Here is a 19,525-nt window from a genome sequence, read left to right as displayed (position 1 = left end):
ATGGATAACCTAGAGGAAATGGATAAATTCTTGGACTCCTACAATCTCCCAAAGCTCACTCAAGAAGAAGCAGACAATTTGAACAGACCAATTACAAGGAAAGAGATTGAAACAGCCATCAAAAGCATCCCAAAGAATAAAAGCCCAGGACCAGATGGCTTTCCTGGGGAATTCTACCAAACTTTCAGAGAGGATTTAATACCTATCCTTTTCAAGCTATTCCAAAAAAATTAGGGAGGATGGAACACTTCCTGACACATTCTATGAGGCCAACATCACGCTGATACCAAAACCTGACAAGGACAGCAAGAGAAAGGAGAACTACAGGCCAATATCGCTGATGAACATAGATGCAAAAATTCTCAACAAAATATAGGCAACCAGAATACAGCAATTCATCAAAAGGATCATACATCATGATCAAGTGGGATTCATACCAGGGACACAGGGATGGTTCAACATCCGCAAATCAATCAACGTGATACACCACATCAACAAACTGAGGAATAAAAACCACATGATCATCTCAATAGATGCAGAGAAAGCATTTGACAAGATCCAACAGCCATTTATGATAAAAACTCTTAACAAAATGGGGATAGAAGGGTCTACCTCAACATAATAAAGGCCATATATGACACACCTACAGCCAACATCATACTCAATGGGCAAAAACTGAGCACCATCCCCCTGAGAACAGGAACAAGACAAGGATGCCCTCTATCACCACTCTTATTTAACATAGTACTGGAGGTCCTGGCCAGAGAAATCAGGCAAGAAAAAGGAATAAAAGGAATCCAAATGGGGGGAAGAAGTGAAACTCTTGCTGTTTGCAGATGACATGATCTTATATATAGAAAACCCTAAAGAATCCATTGGAAGACTTTTAGAAGTAATCAACAACTACAGCAAAGTTGCAGGGTATAAAATCAATTTACATAAATCAGTAGCATTTCTATACTCTAATAACAAACTAACAGAAAAAGAACTCAAGACACAATACCATTCACAATCGCAACAAAAAGAATAAAATATCTTGGGGTGAATTTAACTAAGGAATTAAAAGACCTATACAATGAAAATTACAAGGCTTGTCTGAAAGAAATGGATGATGACATAAAGAGATGGAAAGACATTCCATGTACATGGATTGGAAGAATAAACATAGTTAACATGTCCATTCTACCTAAAGCAATCTACAGATTCAACGCCATCCCAATCAGAATCCCAATGACATTCTTTACAGAAATAGAACAAAGAATCCTAAAATTCACATGGGGCAACAAAAGACCCTGAATTGCTAAAGCAATCCTGAGAAAAAAGAACACAGCTGGAGACATCACAATCCCTGACTTCAAAACATACTACAAAGCTACAGCAATCAAAACAGCATGGTACTGGTACAAAAACAGGTGCATAGATCAATGGAACAGAAGTGAAAGCCCAGAAATAAAACCACACATCTATGGACAGCTAATCTTCGACAAAGGAGCTGAGGGCCTACAATGGAGAAAAGAAAGTCTTTTCAACAAATGGTGCTGGGAAAACTGGAAAGCCACATGTAAAAGAATGAAAATTGACCATTCTTTTTCACCATTCACCAAAATAAACTTAAAATGGATCACAGACCTAAAGCTGAGACATGAAACCATAAGGTTTCTAGAAGAAAATGTAGGCAGTACACTCTTTGACATCAGCATTAAAAGGATCTTTTCAGACACCATGTCTTCTCAGACAAGGGAAACAATAGAAAGAATAAACAAATGGGACTTCATCAGACTAAAGAGCTTCTTCAAGGCAAGGGAAAACAGGATTGAAACAAAAAAACAACCCACTAACTGGGAAAAAAATATTTGTAAGTAATACATCTGACAAAGGCTTAATTCCATAATATATAAAGAACTCACACAACTCAACAACAAAAAATTAAACAACCCGATCAAAAAATGGGCAGGAGACAAGACCAGACATTTCTCCAAAGAAGATATACGGATGGCCAATAGGCACGTGAAAAGATGTTCATCATCGCTGATCATCAGGGAAATGCAAATCAAAACTACACTAAGATATCACCTTACACCCATTAGAATGACAAAAATAACTAAAACAAATAGTAACAAATGTTGGAGAGGTTGTGGAGAAAAAGGAACCCTCATACACTGCTGGTGGGAATGCAAACTGGTACAGCCACTATGGAAAACAGTACGGAGATTCCTCAAAAAATTAAAAATAGAACTACCATATGATCCAGCTATTCCACTACTAGGTTTCTATCCAGAGAGCTTGAAGTCAGCAATTCCAAAAGTCCCATGCACCCCAATGTTTATTGCAGCATTATTTACAATAGCCAAGACATGGAAGCAACCTAATGCCTAACAGATGATTGGATAAAGAAGATGTGGTATACATACAATGGAATACTACTCAGCCACAAAAAAAGAACAAAATCGTCCCATTTGTAACAACATGGATGGACCTTGAGGGAATTATGTTAAGTGAAATAAGCCAGATAGAGAAGGACAATCTCTGTATGACTCCACTCATATGAGGAATTTAAACATGTGGACAAAGAGAACAGATTAGTGGCTACTAGGGGAAAGGGTGGGTGGGGGTGGGCACAAAGGGTGAAGAGGTGCACCTACAATACGACTGACAGATAATAATGTACAATGGAAATTTCACAAGATTGTAACCTATCATTAACTCAATAAAAAATTAAAAATAGAACTACCATACAATCCAGCTATTCCACTTTTGGGTATTTACCCAAAGAAAATGAAAACACTAATTCAAAGAGATATATGCATCCCTACATTCATTGCAGCATTATTTACAATAGCCAAGATATGGAGGCAACCTTGGTGCCCATCAATAAATGAATGGCTAAAGAAGATGTGGTATATATATATATATATATATATATATATATATATATACACAACGGAATACTACTCAGCCATAAAAAAGACGAAATCTTGCCATTTGTGACAACATGGATGGACCTTGAAGATATTATGCTAAGCAAAATAAATCAAATGGAGAAAGACAAATACTGCATGATTTTACTCATACGTGGAAGATAAACAAAAACATAGTTACAGAGAACAGGTTGATGGTTACTAGAGAGGAAGGGTGTAGGGAGAGGGCAAGAGGGGTAAAGGCATATGTGTATAGTGATGGCAACTAGACTTTTGGTGGGGAACACAATGTAGTCTACACAGAAGGCAAAATATAATGACGTACACCTAAAATTCATACAACGTTATAAATCACTGTTACCTCAAAAAAAAAAATAAAAATAAAAATATTAATAAAACAGAGTCCTTGAGCAGAAACAAGTATAAAACCCTCCGTGTAATATGAACTCAAAGTTAAACACACAACTCTTTTTAATAATACCTCTTATAAATTTAGCATTGTTTTGGACTTTCTGACTAACACAAAAACAGGAAGTGGAAATAAAAGGTAAAATGACAGGAAACAAAGGGCCTGAGGGAGTTATCACTATTTAGAGATGACATGATTATCAGTTATTATTTAACAAATATTGACTGGGCGCCTATGTGTTAAAGAAATAAAACCACAAGAAAATCAACAGTAAAACTATTAGGCTTACTATCTCTATAAAATAGTAAGTTATAAAGTAACTAACCCAAAATGACTATCTAATACTCCAGCAATAACTAGTGAAAAGATAGATCAAAAAGAAAAAAGAGGGGCTGACCCCATTGCCGAGTGGTTAAGTTCACGCACCCTGCTTCGGCGGCCCAGGGTTTCGCTGGTTCGGATGCTGGCGTGGACATGGCACAGCTCGTCAGGCCACGCTGAGGCAGCGTCCCACATGCCACAACTAGAAGGACCCACAACTGGAATATACAACTATGTACTGGGGGGCTTTGGGAAGAAGAAGGAAAAAAAAAAGTTTGGCAAGAGTTGTTAGCTCAGGTCCCAATCTTTAAAAAGGAAAAAAAAAAGGTTATATTCACAACAGCAACAAAAACACGAGTTGCCAAAGAATAACCTTAAAAAGGAATGTGTGAGATCTATATGAAAAAAAAAACCCACCCACTTCATTGTGAAATACAAAATATTTGAATGAGATATATTTCTAGAGGGAAAATTTTTTTTTGAGTTCTTAAAATGTCAGCTCTTCCCAGATTAAGTTATAATTGTAATAGAATTCTATCCAAAATTACAGTAAATTTGTTGGGACCAGGAGGATTAACAGAATAATTATACAGTTTATTTGGAAGAATTAAAAAGGCTAAAAGAGTTAAGGAAATGTTTTTAAAAAAATAATTGACCGAAAAAAGGAAATTTCTCCTAAAAGATACTTAAAGATATTATGTAGCAACAATAATTCAATCTATGTAGAACTGATACAAAAAATAAACAGTCAAAAGAATAAACAGAAAGAGCCAGAAGCAGTCTATAAATTCTAAAATAACTTAATATGTAAAAAAGGAGGCATCACCAATTAATGAAGGAATATTTAATAAACGCATAGAAAATTTAGTCTCACCTCATATCACCGACAAAAACACATAGAGATTTAAAATCAAATGTGAAAAAATAAATAAATAAAGCTACTAAAAAATACTAGAATAAAACCGATGACTTGCCCTTTACTTGAGGAAAGACATAAAAGCAATAGAAGAAATCACAAAATAAAAGATCTATCAATTTGACTACTTAAAATCTTAAAACCTTTATATGTCAAAAGGCATCAAAAGCAAAATTATAAAATAAACAGCAAACTGGAAAATAAAAAACATCTGCTATAAACTTAACAAAGGCTCAATATATTTAACACGGAAAAAACCTACACAAAAATATCTTGGTCCCAAAATACTCATGAACCAGTCACGGAGCAAAAATCCAAAGAGCAAATAAACATAAAAAATTATTCTAGTTCACTAGTAATTTTTTCAATTCAGTTAAAACGAATACAATGCCTCTTTTATCTATCAAACAAGCAAAAGTTCAAATAATATCACCAAAGAGAGCTAACAACGTTGCAGGTATTATGCCATGCACTTAACATGCATCACTTCAAAACCCTATGAGGTAAGTGTGTCATTACCCTCATTTGACACACGAGGAAGCAGATGATTACAAACGGTTACAAAGAGATCTGGTGAAATCAAGAACCCCCCCCCCCCACACACACACACACACACTCTGTTGATGGGCCACTAAAATGGTATCTATTTCTCAGAAGGCAATTTGACCAAAACGCATTTTAAAACTTATTACTCATACTCTTTGATCCAATAACAACATTTCCTAGAACTCTATCCTTAAGAAACAATTAGAAAAATGTACAAAGATTTCTGAACAAAGATGCTCCTTGTACTTTTAAAAAACTAACGCTGAGAAACTGAAAACAATCTATGTGACCAACATTAGGGCAATATCTAAACAAATTATGGTACAAACAGTGAATGATGACAAATCTATTAAAATCTTTTCTACAGAGATGTTTTATAATATATGGAATTGTTTATAATATAGTTTCATTTATAGTATAGTTTAAAAAAGCAGAATATAACATATAATTATATATGTAATATGTATGATATATAAAAAGTGAGATAGATCAAATCATTTTATCTACGTAAAAATGCCGAAGGAGGAGCCAGCCCTGTGGCCTAGAGGTTAAGTTCAGCGTGCTGTGCTTCAGCGGCCCAGGTTTGGTTCCTGGGTGTGGACCTACACCACCCATCGGGGCTCCACTGTGGCAGTGACCCACATACAAAATAGAGGAAGATTGGCACAGATGTTAGTTCACAGCAAATCTTCCTCAGGGGAAAAAAAATGCCAAAGGTAAAAAATTAGAAGTCCATATGCTCAAAGGATAAGTGTGATTATAACTAGGAGAAGGCATTGTAGCCTTTCTTCTTTGTATTTTTCTGTCTTTTCCAAATATTGGACAAAGAGTATGTATTTTTTTCTGTATTTTTTTGTTGGGTAATGCTTTTTTAAATTTGTTTTTAAACTGATATACAGAATAATTCACTCTTTTTGGTGTACAGTTCTATGAGTTTTGACAAATGTATGGAGTCGTTTAACCATCACCACCATCAGGATACAGCAGAGTTCCATCATCACTTTGTAGCCAAACCACCTCCTCCCCATCCCTAACCCCCGGCAAACACTCCATCCTACAGTTTTACCTTTTCCGAAAGTCATAGAAATGAAATTGTTTACTGTGTACCTTTTGAGCCTGGCATCTTTCTCTTAGCATAATGCATTTCAGACTTCTTCACATTGTCATGGATACCAATAATTCATTTCTTTTTAGTGTTGAATATTGCATTGCACAGTTGTGCCATAAATTGTTTATCCATTCCCCAGGTGAGGGACATCTGGGTTGTCACCAGTTTTTAGTGATTAAGAATAAAGCTGCTATAAACATTCACATACAGATATTTGTGTGACCATAAGTTTTCATTTCTCTTGGGGTGTATAGTAAGTGTATGTTTACCTTTATAAGAGACTGTCAACTGTTTTCCAAAGTGGGCTGTACCGTTTTACATTCCCACCAACAGTGTGTAAGAGATCTAGACCCTTCTCACCCTCGACTTGACTTGGTATTATCATTTTTTAACCACTTTAATAGTGTGCAATTTCCCTGATGACTTCTGATGTTGAGCCTATTTTCATGTGCTTATTTTCCATGTGTATATCTTCTTTGTTTTTGAAGATTTTATTTTTTCCTTTGTCTCCCCAAAGCCCCCCAGTATATAGTTGCATATTTTTAGCTGTGGGTCCTTCTAGATATGGCATGTGGGATGCCGCCTCAGCGTGGCTTGATGAGCAGTGCCATGTCTGCACCCAGGATCCGAACCGGCGAAACCCTGGGCTGGTGAAACAGAGCGCGCAAACTCAACCACTCGACCATGGGGCCAGCCGCTGTATATCTTCTTTGGTAAAGCATCCATTCAATTTTTTTTCCCATTTTTAAACTGGGTTGTTTGTTTTTTATTTATTGTTGAGTTTGAGAGTTCTTTATGTATTCTGGATAGGAGTCCTTTGTCAGATACGTGATTCACAAGTTTCTTTTACCCAGTTGGTTGTCTTTTCATTCTCTTAACAGTGTCTTTTGCAGAGCAAATATTTTTAATTTTGATGAAGTCCAATTTATCAAATTTTTCTTTTATGTATCATACTTTTGGTGTCGACTTAAGAACTCTTTGTCGAACCAAGGTCACAAAGATTTTCTCCTATGTTTTCTAACAGATTTCTAATTAGGTTTTACATTTCAGTCCATGATCCACTTTGAGTTAATTTTTATATACGGGGTGAGGTATAGGTCCAAGTTCATTTTTTTGTACATAGATGTCCAATTGTTCCAGTACCTTTTGTTGAAATTACCTTTACACTTTTCACTACTGAATTGCCTTCACTCTTTTGTCAAAAATCAGCTGGCCATATTTGGTGGGACTATTTCTGGATTCTCTATTCTGTTCCATTGCTCTATGTGTCTATCCTTTCGCCAATACCACACTGTCCTGATTACAGTCATGAGCCACATCACAATGCTTCAGTCAAAGACAGACCGCAATTACAACGGTGGTCCCATAAGACTAGTACCATATAGAGTAGGTGTGTAGTAGGCTGTACTATCTAGGTCTGTGTAAGTGCAGTCTATGATGTTCACACAACAATGAAACTGCCTAACAACAAGTTTCTCAGAACATATCCCCATCATTAAGCGACAGATGACTGTACTTTGCTTTATAGTAAGCCTTGAAATTAGGTAGCGTGAGCCCTCCAACTTTGTTCTTTTTCAGAAGATTTTGGCTATAATAATTCATTTTGCCTATTATCTTGCCTGATATTACCTTTCAGCTGATGATAAACTTTAGAAACAGCTGGTTGATTTCTACCAAAAAAAAACTTGGTAGACCTATGACTGGAGTTGTGTTCAACTTATAGATCAATTTGGGGAGAACTGACATCTTAATACCAACTCTTCCAAACCTCAAACACAGAGCATGTGTTATTTTTATAAACAGAGCTTTAAAGACCTTGTAAGATACCACCTAATGTTCATTTCCCTTTCATTTCTTCTGCTTCTTTTTTAGCTTATACCACAAAGCCATTAGAAATGACGAACATCATCTTTCTCTTTAAAATCTTTTCATTTCCCCAAGGCGCTGAGGGAGAAAATGCTCACACCACACCTGAAGGGCAAAGCAGGTCTGAACAGTGGAATTTTCCTTCTCATTCCTGCACCATATGTCAAGGTCTAAACTCCATTTCACAGCCTGGGGGAATTTTCCTCATTAAGCAAAGCTCTTTTGGTTGCTAGAAGGATACATATTGTAATGAAAACAAAACGGAAGAAAAAGTGGAGACGTGTGGGTGGGGAGTTCATGAGGTCCATCTTTCTAGTCCAGGTTCTGTACCAGATCTTCCTCACCACTGGGGAAGAAAAACACAGGACAGAGAAGGGAGCCATAGAGGACGAAAGGAGCCAGTGAAATGGTGAAGGGAACGGCCTGTGAAACCCCCAGAAGCTGGGCGGCCAGAGGACATTTTAAAAATTTGATGCCTCCAGCTCCATCTCAAAGTGTCTGTGTTTTGTGAAGCAAGCTGTCAGCAGTGACTCCATTTTGTATTCTGGACTCCATCTTGTTATAAATATGAAACTGTGCTGACTTTGCTGGCTTGCCAAAAGGGAGTTATTTGCTGAGAAAGGACTTTCTGGAAGACTGGGCAAAAATATACTGTTTTCTGGTAACAACAAGACGTCCTTGAGTAAGCCAATGAACTAGAACATAAATTTACCCTCCCATCATAATTCTTAACAAACAATTGAGGTAATTGTTCTAAGCTCTCCTTTTTGCTAATAAAAACCCCTGACTTTCATTCTTCAGGGGGACAATTTTCCAGTTGCTGCCAGAACCCACATTCCCGGAATTGCAATTCTAAGACCCCAAATAAACACTCTTCTTTTGCTTAGCAGTTGCCTGTTTGTTCTAAGTGGATAGCCTCTAGACAATAAATGTCTCCTCTCCCATCTCCAGAATCTCTTGAACTGTCTAATATTCTGTGTACATGAGTTTTAAGATATTGAAGAAAAGAGTTGAGTTTCACACCTGAACCAACCAAGTGCAAAAAGCGAGGCCGCAAATGCCTAAGACAGAGCAGCAGAGAGTCCAGGGAGACCACGAGACAGAAGGCCAACGAAGTGAGGGAGGAATCTGTGGTGATGGTTGACTGCCTAAAATTTTCCTCCTGGAGTTTACAGCTTAACTTCTGCCTCCCTCGTTAGACTGTAAGGAGGACGCCTTTCATTCCTCCAAGCCCCCAGTACACCTGAGGAGTGGCATAGGGCGCTGCGGCTGCAGCAGTGGAGGTGGTCAGGTTCTGGGCCCTCACAGGTCACAGTCATGGGTCACGGGTCATGGCTGCTCCTTCACACCCCATCCCCAGCACCTGGTCCAGTCCCCAGCTCCAGTCCCCAGCTCCGGAGGCCCTCAGTAAACGTGGTTAGTCTTCAGTTGGGAACAGGCAGAAAGACCTCTTTCCCCTCAGTGATTGAATTAGTTCTCGCCTCCTTGAGCACAGAAAGAGGAAAGGGCTAAAATGAATTTAAACTGATCTGATAATGGATAAAAAACAAACAAACAAACAAACAAAAAACAGACACACAAACCAAAACCTGGGCTAAATAAGATCTGGGATCAGATAACTGGACAAAGAAATCCAGAAGTAACTCTTCTAGGCCAGGCAGGACCAACATGCTCAAACATTCTGGGCACCTGTAGTTTGTCCACCCGTGTATACTTTGTACCGTCATGTGCTGCATAACAATCATGTCGGTCAATGATGGGGCCCATATATGATGGTAGTCCCATAAAATTATAATGGAGCTGGAAAATCCCTATTGCCTAGTGACATCACAGCTGTAGTGATGTCATAGTCGTCCTAACATCGTAGCACAAAGCATTATTCACGTGTTTGTGGTGATGCTGGTGTAAACAAACCTACTGCACTGCCAGTGTATAAAAGGATAGCACACACAATTATGTACACTATGTAATATCCAATAATGATAATAAACAGCTATGTTACTGGTTTATGTATTTACTATACTATACTTTTCTTCATTATTTTAGAGTGTACTCTTTCTACTTATAAAAAAAGTTTACGGTAAACAGTATGCCGTGTTACACAAGCAGCAGCCTGATACATCTTGTGTTTACCGGGTCTTTTGATTGTATCATTTTCTCTTGTGCTTGATTTAATCTCATGTTTTGTTAATCATGGCCCCTAAGCATACAGAATCGACTGCTGATGTTGTCGGTAAGACGCCTCATCAAGTGAGTGACTTGAAAACAAAATTAAAAGTGATTAAGGACTACGAAGGTGAAAAATCAGTGATGGTTACTGCTCACCAGTCAGGCATGGCCCATTCCACCATAGCTACATTCTTGAAGAACAAAACAAAGTGACAGAAGCTGTTAAAGGATCTGCTTCATTGAAGGCAATGAGACTAAGAAAAATTCGAGAAGGGCCAATATCAGACATGGAGAAACTTCTAATCACCTAGACTGAAGACCAGACACAGAAGCGTAGTCCTCTCAACACCATGATGGTCACGGCCAAAGCAAAAAGTTTGCTCACAATGTTGAAAGAAAAGGCTGAACCTGACTATGATGTTGAATTCACCACTAGCTCTGGGTGGTTTAAACGACTCAAGAACTATTATTCATTACATAATGTTAAAGTAAGTGGTGAGTCTGCAAGTGTTGATGTGCAGGCAGAACATTTGGAAACTCTAGATAAGCCAATTGTGGAGGAAAATTACTTGCCAGAACAAATATTCACTGTGGATGAAACCTCCCTATTCTGGAAATAAAAGCCTGAAAGGATTTTCATCCATAACAGCCCAAGTCAACGCCAGGTTTGAAGGCTTTCAAGGCTTTCAAGGACAGGGTAACAGTCTTCCTTGGAGGCAATGTTGCAGGCTACACATTGAAACCCTTTGTGATCTGACACAGTGAGAACCCAGGGCCTTCAAGCAAATCAAGAAGCACACACTGCCAGTGTACTACAGGAGCAATAAGAGGTCATGGAGGACCCAGCTCCTCTTCCAAGCTGCCCTCTTGAATTGCTTTGCCAGTGAAATGGAGAAGGGCTGTTCAGAGAATAACATAAATTTCAAGATTTTGCTTATTGTTGATAATACTCCTGGACATCCTCCTTTTATTGGTGACCTTCATCCCAATATCAAAGTGGTGTTTCTCCCTCCAAACACTACCTCTCTGATCCAACCATTGGATCAAGGAGTTAAAGCAGCTTTTAAGGCCTACTACCTGAGAAGGACCTTTGCCCAGGCTATTGCTGCAACTGAGGAAGACACTGAGAACACACTGATGCAATTCTGGAAGAAACGCAACATCTACAACAGCATCAAGAACCATGCTTGGGGGGCCGCCCTGTGGCCGAGTGGTTAAATTTGCATGCTCCGCTTAGCAGCCCAGGGTTCACCAGTTCAGATCCTGGGCACCGACCTACCACTCATCAAGCCATGCTGAGTGGCATCCCACACAGAAGAACTAGAATGACCTACAACCAGGATATACAACTATGTACTGGGGCTTTGGGGAGAAAGAAGAAAAAGAACCTTGCTTGGGCTTGGGGTGATGTCACCAAGCAGTATATGAATGGCATCTGGAAGAAGACACTTAAGAGGTTCGTCTATGACTTCAAAGGATTTGTCAAGGATGAGGAGGTTGTAAAAATCAACAGAGCTGTGGCTGAGAAGGCAAATAGCTTTAACCTGAGTGTGGATGAGGAGGACATTGAGGAGCTCCTAGAGGTGGCTTCTGAGGGACTGACTAATGAGGAATTGTTGGAACTGGAACAGGAATGCGTAGCTGAAGAAGAGGCAAGAAAAAAGGCAACTTCAGGAGAAGAAAAAGAGGAAGAACCCCTAAGAAAATTCACAGTGAAGGGTTTAGCAGAAGCTTTTGCAGACCCCAACAAGCTCTTTAAAAAGTTTGAAAACATGGGCCCCAACACCAAAAGGTTTCCATTAATAGAAAGGAATGTTCATGGTGCATTATCTGCTTACAATCAAATCTATAATGAAAAAAAAGAAACAACCCAAGCAAACCACCACAGACATATTTCCAAAAAGAGTGACATCTCCTCAAGAAGAGCCTCTGGCAAGTCCTTCGGGAGGTATTCCAGAAGTTATTATTACCATAGGAGATGACAGCTCCACGTGTGTTATTGCCCCTGAAGGCCTTCCAGTAGGATAAGATATGGAAGTAGAAGACAGTGATGTTGATGATCCTGACCCTGTGTAGGTCCAGGCTAACGTGTGTGTTTGTGTCTTAGTTTTTAAGATAAAACTTTAAAAAGTAAAAAAAAAAAATTTTAATAGAAAAAAGCTTATAGAATAAGGATGTAAAGAAAGAAAATATTTTTGTACAGCTGTACAATGTGTCTATGTTTTAAGCTAAGCGTTATTACAAAGGAGTCAAAAAGTTAAAAAAATAGTTTATAAAGTAAAAAAGTTACAGTAAGCTAAGGTTAATTTGTCACTGAATAAAAAAATACTTTTTAATAAATTTAGTGTAGCCTAAGTGTACAGTGCTGATGAAGTCTACAGCAGTGGACAGTAACGCCCTAGGTCCTCACATTCACTCACCACTCACTCACTGACTCCCCAGAGCAACTTCCAGCCCTGCTAGCTCCATTCATGGTAAGTGTCCTATACAGGTGTACCGTTTTTTATCTTTTATACCATATTTTTACTGTACCTTTTCTATGTTTACATATACAAATACATATACAAATGGTAACATTGTGTTACAATTGCCTACAGTATTCAGTAAAGTAACATGCTGTACAGGTTCGTAGCCGAGAAGCAATAGGCTATATCATAAAGTGCAGGTGTATAATAGGCTATACCATCTAGAGTTGTGTAAGTACACTCTGTCATATTCGCACAATGATGAAATCGGCTAATGATGCATTTCTCAGAACACGTCCCCATCATTAAGCAATGCATAAGTATACAAGGAATGTCTCAAAGGATATTACCTTCTGCTTCACAGTTTCGTCAAGCATAGTCAAACATATGAAGCTATTTTAGAACAATGATAAAGTAAAATCAAAATAATTACTTCTAATATGAGATGACAAGATGGACAGTGAGCTGGACTGGAAATGTGAAACCTGTGTGGGGGATTACTGACCCCAACCAGCTGGATGACTAAGGGTTTCCACTGACTGGAAGCCCCGTGTGAGCCATATGTGCCCTGTCAATCAAAATCCTAGAGCAATCTGAGATGCATTAGTAGAACATCCATGTTTATTCAGGCAGCACAGCTGCATATAAATAGCAGTATAGCAAAAGTTACTATAGAGAGGATTCAAGATTCGAAAGGGATGGGGTGGGGAAAGTCAAACAACTCTTTTCTGATTCAAATTTTGTGATCAAACCAATGTGACTATAGTCCAGAACAAAGGGGAGAGGATGGTCCTACTTGTGTCCTGCATGGTAAAAACATATCTGGACACTGTTCACATGTGAATTGCATATTTTATGAGGGTCCCTGACAAACTAATAAAATCCAAAGAAGGAAGTCCCCACAGTGAACCACAACATATGAATATTTGAAGGGCCTAATGTTTACTTGAAAAATGGTGTCTGAGAGTCAAAGAGTTATCCACAAATACTTCAGAGCTGTCTGTGTAAACACTGCCTGGCATTACTCAATACTCAAGGTCCATTCCAAGGCACAACAAATCACTCATTTATTCAGCAAATATTTATTCTGCGTCTCCTTAGATGGAGGCCCTGTGTTAGGTAACTGCCTGGACACACGAATAAGTAATGAAGAGTCTAGGAGCAGAGAGAAGATGAGAACACGAATAACCAACTAACCATAATATGAAGGAGAGTACGAGAAGCACGATGTGAGTAGAACAAAACCTACTTTAGAATTCAGAAGCAGGAGTCATTATGTCCCGCTGGTAGGATGAGGAAAGCCCCCTGGCGGAGGAGTCATTGAACTGGGCTTGAAAGGTGTGTACTATTTAAGGAGAAATATACTAAGGGGGCATTCCAGGTGGAGGAAAAAAAGAAGCACAATGGAGTGGGGAACAGAGTTGGAAAATACAGTGGGACAAAACTGAAGAACTGAATAGCCCAAGTTAACCAACCAAAGGTGGAGAAATATCAAGCACCAGGAGATAAGACTAGAAGGGAGCCAAATAGTGAAGAGCTGGTACTCCAGGCTACAGAGAATGACTGTGTGAGGGTATTATGAAAGCTTCTAGAATACACGAGTGCTGTGTTGTTGTTGTTTTATTATTCCTAGTGTAGGTTAGATACAAACACAGCGGAGGCAGGAGGCTTGCCCAATGGTCAGTCAGAAGGAAATGAGGTCCTGAAGCAGGTCACAGGCAGGTGGCAGTGGACAGGAGGAGACTCACCCTTGAGATATTTCAGGAACTGGATCAACAGGCCCCAGAACTGAATTGTCAAACCTAAGGGACTGTGGAAAGAAAGAGCAGAAACCCCAGCTGGAGGAGGAACTGGCTGAGGGACAGAGGTGGCAGAGTGAATATGGAAGCACAATGTTGCAACCCAGATGAGTGGCTAGAAGAGGACCAGAGGGATGTCTAACCCACCATCTTGCTTCAAGCACTGCTCAACCCTTCCCTAACTCATGATCACACCCCTCAGAGGCTGCTCGCCAAGCAAAGGCCGGAAAAGAACAGTCAAATGCAGAGCCAACCCACCCTAGCAGAAGCTCCACTGGCTAATCAACGCAACTCTCCACAAAGGCAGGGCTGTTGCAGGGTTAGAGACCCCCTCAATGAGATGCCCCCACAGAAGGAATGAAGAGCTGCCTTCTGGTCCCGAGCCTGCCACTTGTTGCCCCTGAAATCTTGAAAGATGAACTTCCTAAGTCTCAATTCCTTCGTTTGTAAGATGGGGATGATAATGTACACCCCACCTATTTCATAGGTTTGAGAGAGTACACAGGAGACAGTAGGTACACAAATGCCAGAGGTCATTAGAAGTTCTCTGAGAGCAGAAATTACAAGCTCACACTGGTATCCTGCATGCTGGAGCTGACTACAGGAGAGAAGCAGCAAGGTGGGCAAGAAACTATCACAGCCTGGGTCACAGGCAGCCAAGGAATACTGCCTACCAGATCTTCGAGAAGACCCTACATCCAGAGAAAAACAGGAGGGACCCTAATAGTCATCCACATCCATCTCCTGACTTAACAGATGGGACGCTTCACCCTGAGAGGTCTGCCCAAGATCTTTAGTGGCAGGGAGAGGACCAACAACGCAACCACAGTTTAGACGCTGTTTTTACCCACATTATCTTACAAACAGCCTTTGAGCCAGGTGCGGAAGGATTACTAAAATTCCCATTTCTCAGCTTGAGGTTGAATGACTTGTCCAGGGAAGGATTCAAATGCGGACGGTCATACCCGTCCGCTGCTCTTTCTCCAGATCACAACTTCATGCATGGGCGGTATTTAGCACAATCATTTCAGCATTCAATATATTTCAAACTCCAAATTCTGTTCAATGTCATCCTGCCTTCAGCAATATTTCACATTCAGCCTTCCCTGGTAGGATTTTACTGACCTTTCATCTTAAAGACATACCAGGTCAGTGGCCACGTTTGGCACCAGAAACATTTTTTTTCAACTGAATCATGAAAACCAGGCCTTCCCATATAAATCATCTTCACAAAGTATATCCCCACATGTATATCAATCGAGATACATATCATTATTGCACTAAACACAATGCACTAGGGTGCTCCAAGAGCCATGAGGGCTCGCTAATTGAAGCAATATTTAACATACAGATACCAAGAAGGCAATTTTAACAAATGAGTGGAACTTTGAGGTAAAAACTTCCTGACTTTATTGATAAAAACTAATTTGCATTAAGGGTCTCAAAGTGACTTGAGCAACAGACAATTATCCTGATAATTCTAGTCATCTACATCCAAATGCTCTACACCAGAACGTGTCGTTTACCTGCGGAGGTCCAGGGAACAGGTGGAGGAAGAAAATGCTAAGAAGGAATTAACTCGCCACTGTCTCAATGTTCTCTTTACTAAATAGGGCCTATCTTTTCACCACAACCCTTATTTCAGGAGCAAAGCATAAATATTTTGCTTCCCTTTTTTAACTCATGAGAGAGGATTAACATTGCTCAGTCTTCTGGGGCTTCTAGAGGTTTCCCACTGTGGTTCAGAGAGATGTGCCGACACCTCGCAGTATTTCTAACAGGCCTGGGAGCCAGCCTGAGAAGCGGCCCCCTAAATGTAGCCTGCATTTCACCAGCTACCTTGTGAATAAGCCTCCAGGGGTCTGGCAGTAGCAGGTCCCGCGGCAAAACACCGACATTCTTTCGTCACGTCCCCTCTCCTTTGTCGTGTAAACCACGACACCACTCCCCACCCTCGCCCGCGGTCAGAGTGGGTGATGGATCGTAACAGCCCAGTAGCCCTCGATTTCAGGCTCAACAGACTTGGCAACTGCCTGGGGGTGGCACCTGCCCCAAGGCCGCCCCAGCCCCGCCAGACATGGGAGACCCCAAGGTCGAGAGCGCCGCGCCCCAGGGATGCCTGTCACTGGCCGCCCCAAGCAGCATCTTGAGGCAGAGAAGCAGGGAAGGGCGCTGCCCTTGGGCTGCGGGTGAGGGTAGGGGGGGACACGAGGCCCTAGAGACTATGTCCCCACCCTCAATTAATAAAACGCAAGAGAAAAAAAGAAAGCTTCATTTACCGACGTGAGTGATCACTGTGGCCAGGCGCCGGGTGAGCTCCTGAGGGGCCATTTCTTCTTTTAATCAAAATAGCATTTCACCGAAAAACCACTCAGTATAAACAAAACAAAGCAACACAAAATCGTTTCAACTGCTGTTACGCATGATTTTTAAAAGGCATCTTCTCCCAAGGATGTTCTGCCCTCACATTCTTCCTCGCTCTCTTCAAGCACAAAACGAGAGTCACTCCCAGCCAGGGCCAGCTCTCCTGGGCCGCTCGCCTAGAGGACGCCAGCCACGCCCTGCAGGGGATTAATTTAAAGATTAAGTCGATTAAGCTTTCCCAACGTAACGTCTGGCTTTGAGAGAGAGGGAAATGGCAGTTCTGGAGGTGAGAAAACCAAGTGGCCCCAATCTTGCAGTACGGGCTTCTCCAGCCGAGGGAGCGCACGGGCTTCTGGATTTGGGGTCCTGGGCGGTCGGGTCTCCGGCGCGCGGCTGCGAGCGTCAGGATGAAGGATGCTCGGCCCCAGCGCAGGGGGAGCGCGGAGCCTGCCTGCGCACAGGGCGGAGGTGCGGAGGCGCGGAGGCGCGTGGCAGCAGGGGCTCCTCGGCGCCGCCCACCCCTCGCCCGGCGCCTCCCGCCTCCACACCCACCTCTCCCCGCCTCCGGGCGGTGCCGGGGGCTCCGGGGGAGCGCGCAAGCGCGGGAGCGTCGCCCGTTTTCGGGTGGGCAAGCTGCGCGCCTTCCCCGGCCGGGGAGTTGGCGCTCCGGCCCCCGGAGTGGAGGCGGCTCTCGATCTGTCTTTGGAACAGAGGGGAGACATCAGCTTAGTCGCTCCGGCCAGCACCGGGCTTCTGAACGCCCAGCGCTCGTTCTTCCCAGTGGTGTCTGCGGAGAAGCTGAGGCGAGAAGGGGCTGACTGGGAGACGTACTGCCATCCAGCCAGAGCCAGGAACGGAGGGCTGGGTGAGGCCCTGCTGCTCGCCCCTAAATCCTGACTCCGGACCGGGGGGGGGGGGGGGGGGGGGGGGGAGATGGGGGAAGCTGTTGGGGAGGGATGGGGGCCGTTGGAGTTGGTTTGCCCCCCTTAGGGGTTGTCTCACGCAGTTACCAGCGTCCAGTGGACACACCGGCACTTGGAGCCGGGAGCGCGGGCTGTGCACGGCCAGGGCTGGGCACGCTTGTGCGCACTCCGGTCTCCACCGGGTGGGCCTTTTCCTTTGTGCAGCCACTCCCATGCGCCGCCGCTCCGTCGGCCGACTGTCAGGCGCGCCAGTGCTCCCTCCTGGAAAGGCTCTGGCACAGCCCGGGTGCGGGCCCTCCTCCCCCTCAGCCCCAGGAGCGTCTTCTCCGAGCAGCTCTCGGGCGGTAGACGCTCCCGCGGCCTCGTTAGGTGGTTCCAGATGACAGGCAGCAAAAGACTAACCCGGTTCAGCAGAGCTCCGCGGGAAAAGCCTGAGCAAACGCGAATCTGCTCAGGTTGTCCTCAGTCCATTCTACAACGGGGGGGGCCCTGAATATCCGAAAGTGCCGGGACCACCCTTTGCCAATGACAGGAAGCTCAGCTTTCCTCTTCTGGCGTGTAAAAAGCCAAAGCCCAAACACCCTGGATCCAATTTCTAGTAGTAGCCACTCATCCCAGGGGCTTGGGGACGTTTAAAAATGCTTTCTGTAATAATTGTGGGCTGTGGGCAACAGATGATGTTAGTCCACCTGCGACGTGAGATTTGTGCGGAAGTCCCTCCCTCCTGTGAGGTTTGGTCACTTTGCACTCTGCCTGCACAAGCAAAGCAACCATTTTCATAGTAACCTCTTGCAAGAGATTCAGAAAAGGGTTAAAGATCCAAAGGAGTGAGAGGGCTTTGGATTGTGTTTCCGTGGTGGTTTCTGGCTATTCTATTCCATGGAGGAACCAAACGAGGTGTTTCCTGTTGGTGGTAGTCAGAACCCTGGTGCCCAGTCAGAGCCAGTTGTGAGTTTGAAACCAGCACATTGCTAAGGAGACTGCCGGTGTGGGGGTTTCTGGACTTTGCAGATCCAGTCACCTCAGCTTCCTGGTTTAGGCCAGGTCCTTATGGGTGAGAATCAGGAAAAGAAGGGAAAGGGAAGAGGAGGCAGGAGAAGCTGATGAAGAGGAATGAGGGAGAGTATGAAAGGGACAGAAAGGAAAGAAATCACACTCAGCACTCTCTCCTTTCCCCCGTCTGTACCTTCACCATCTTCAGAGGTTTCCATGGAGATGAATTGGCTGAATTTATGGCAAGATGTAGCAGGCAGTGCTGGTCCTCAGAAACCAGTTCTGCCCCTATCTCTCTAACACGTGTTTTGCCAGGGCCTCAACTGTTTCCCCTGGGCCAAGGTGGGGTGGGTCTGTGATCTAGTATTCCCTTTTCCAGTTCTGAAATCCTGTAATGTAACTAAGAAGAAATGACCACATAGTGATCAATAGCCCATACCTCCTTGTCCCTCCAAGAAAACTGTCATTGTCTCCATTGCTCATGAATATGAACATGCTTCCTGTCATCTCCCCTTCCTCTCCTCCCCCTTCCCATCCTTATCTTCTTTTCTCCTTCCTAATTATGATCTATTTCCTGTCTCTGACAAATCGCATTGCTCTGATATATGGCAAAATCAAGGAACAAGCCAGAATAGACTGCCTCCCTCTCTAATGAATTAATTACCGATCAGTCATGTCTATTGAAGATCAGTTACTTGCCCAGAGTTGTGATAGGCAGTATCATCAAG

The 19,525-nt window shown here is 42.4% G+C and overlaps 2 protein-coding genes across 2 annotated transcripts in view; both read right to left on the bottom strand.

Moving 5' to 3' along the window:
- The window catches only part of MCF2L2 (MCF.2 cell line derived transforming sequence-like 2), a 230,763-nt gene extending 213,932 nt beyond the window's left edge, over nucleotides 1–16,831 (bottom strand). Inside the window, exons 1-2 of the mRNA XM_046658154.1 lie at nucleotides 16,797–16,831; nucleotides 14,467–14,528 (exon numbers count right to left, since the gene is read on the bottom strand). The gene's annotated coding sequence lies outside the window, so the exon portion shown is untranslated. The remainder of the gene's footprint in view (nucleotides 1–14,466; nucleotides 14,529–16,796) is intronic.
- A 21-nt stretch (nucleotides 16,832–16,852) lies between these two features.
- LOC124238654 (uncharacterized) lies at nucleotides 16,853–19,273 on the bottom strand. The gene is made up of 4 exons (XM_046659835.1): nucleotides 19,237–19,273; nucleotides 17,892–18,235; nucleotides 17,434–17,774; nucleotides 16,853–17,078 (listed from the first exon to the last, which is right to left on the bottom strand). The coding sequence occupies exons 1-4, from the start codon at nucleotides 19,271–19,273 to the stop codon at nucleotides 16,934–16,936; spliced, it is 867 nt and encodes a 288-aa protein (XP_046515791.1). The 3' UTR covers nucleotides 16,853–16,933.
- Between the last annotated feature and the right edge of the window lie 252 nt (nucleotides 19,274–19,525).

This window comes from Equus quagga, chromosome 4 (assembly GCF_021613505.1).
Source record: "Equus quagga isolate Etosha38 chromosome 4, UCLA_HA_Equagga_1.0, whole genome shotgun sequence".
NCBI classification, from domain to species: Eukaryota; Metazoa; Chordata; class Mammalia; order Perissodactyla; family Equidae; genus Equus; species Equus quagga.
This window is presented reverse-complemented; position numbering and strand designations above follow the sequence as displayed.

Bases quoted from the DNA above. Each gene is read 5' to 3' on its own strand.
- LOC124238654 (XM_046659835.1), bottom strand. From the start codon at position 19,273: ATGGAGACAATGACAGTTTTCTTGGAGGGACAAGGAG. The intron at 18,236-19,236 runs GTATGGGCTATT...GCGTTTGCTCAG, and splicing joins TTTCTTGGAGGGACAAGGAG to GCTTTTCCCGCGGAGCTCTG. The intron at 17,079-17,433 runs GTGGGTGTGGAG...AATCCCCTGCAG, and splicing joins CCGCCCGGAGGCGGGGAGAG to GGCGTGGCTGGCGTCCTCTA.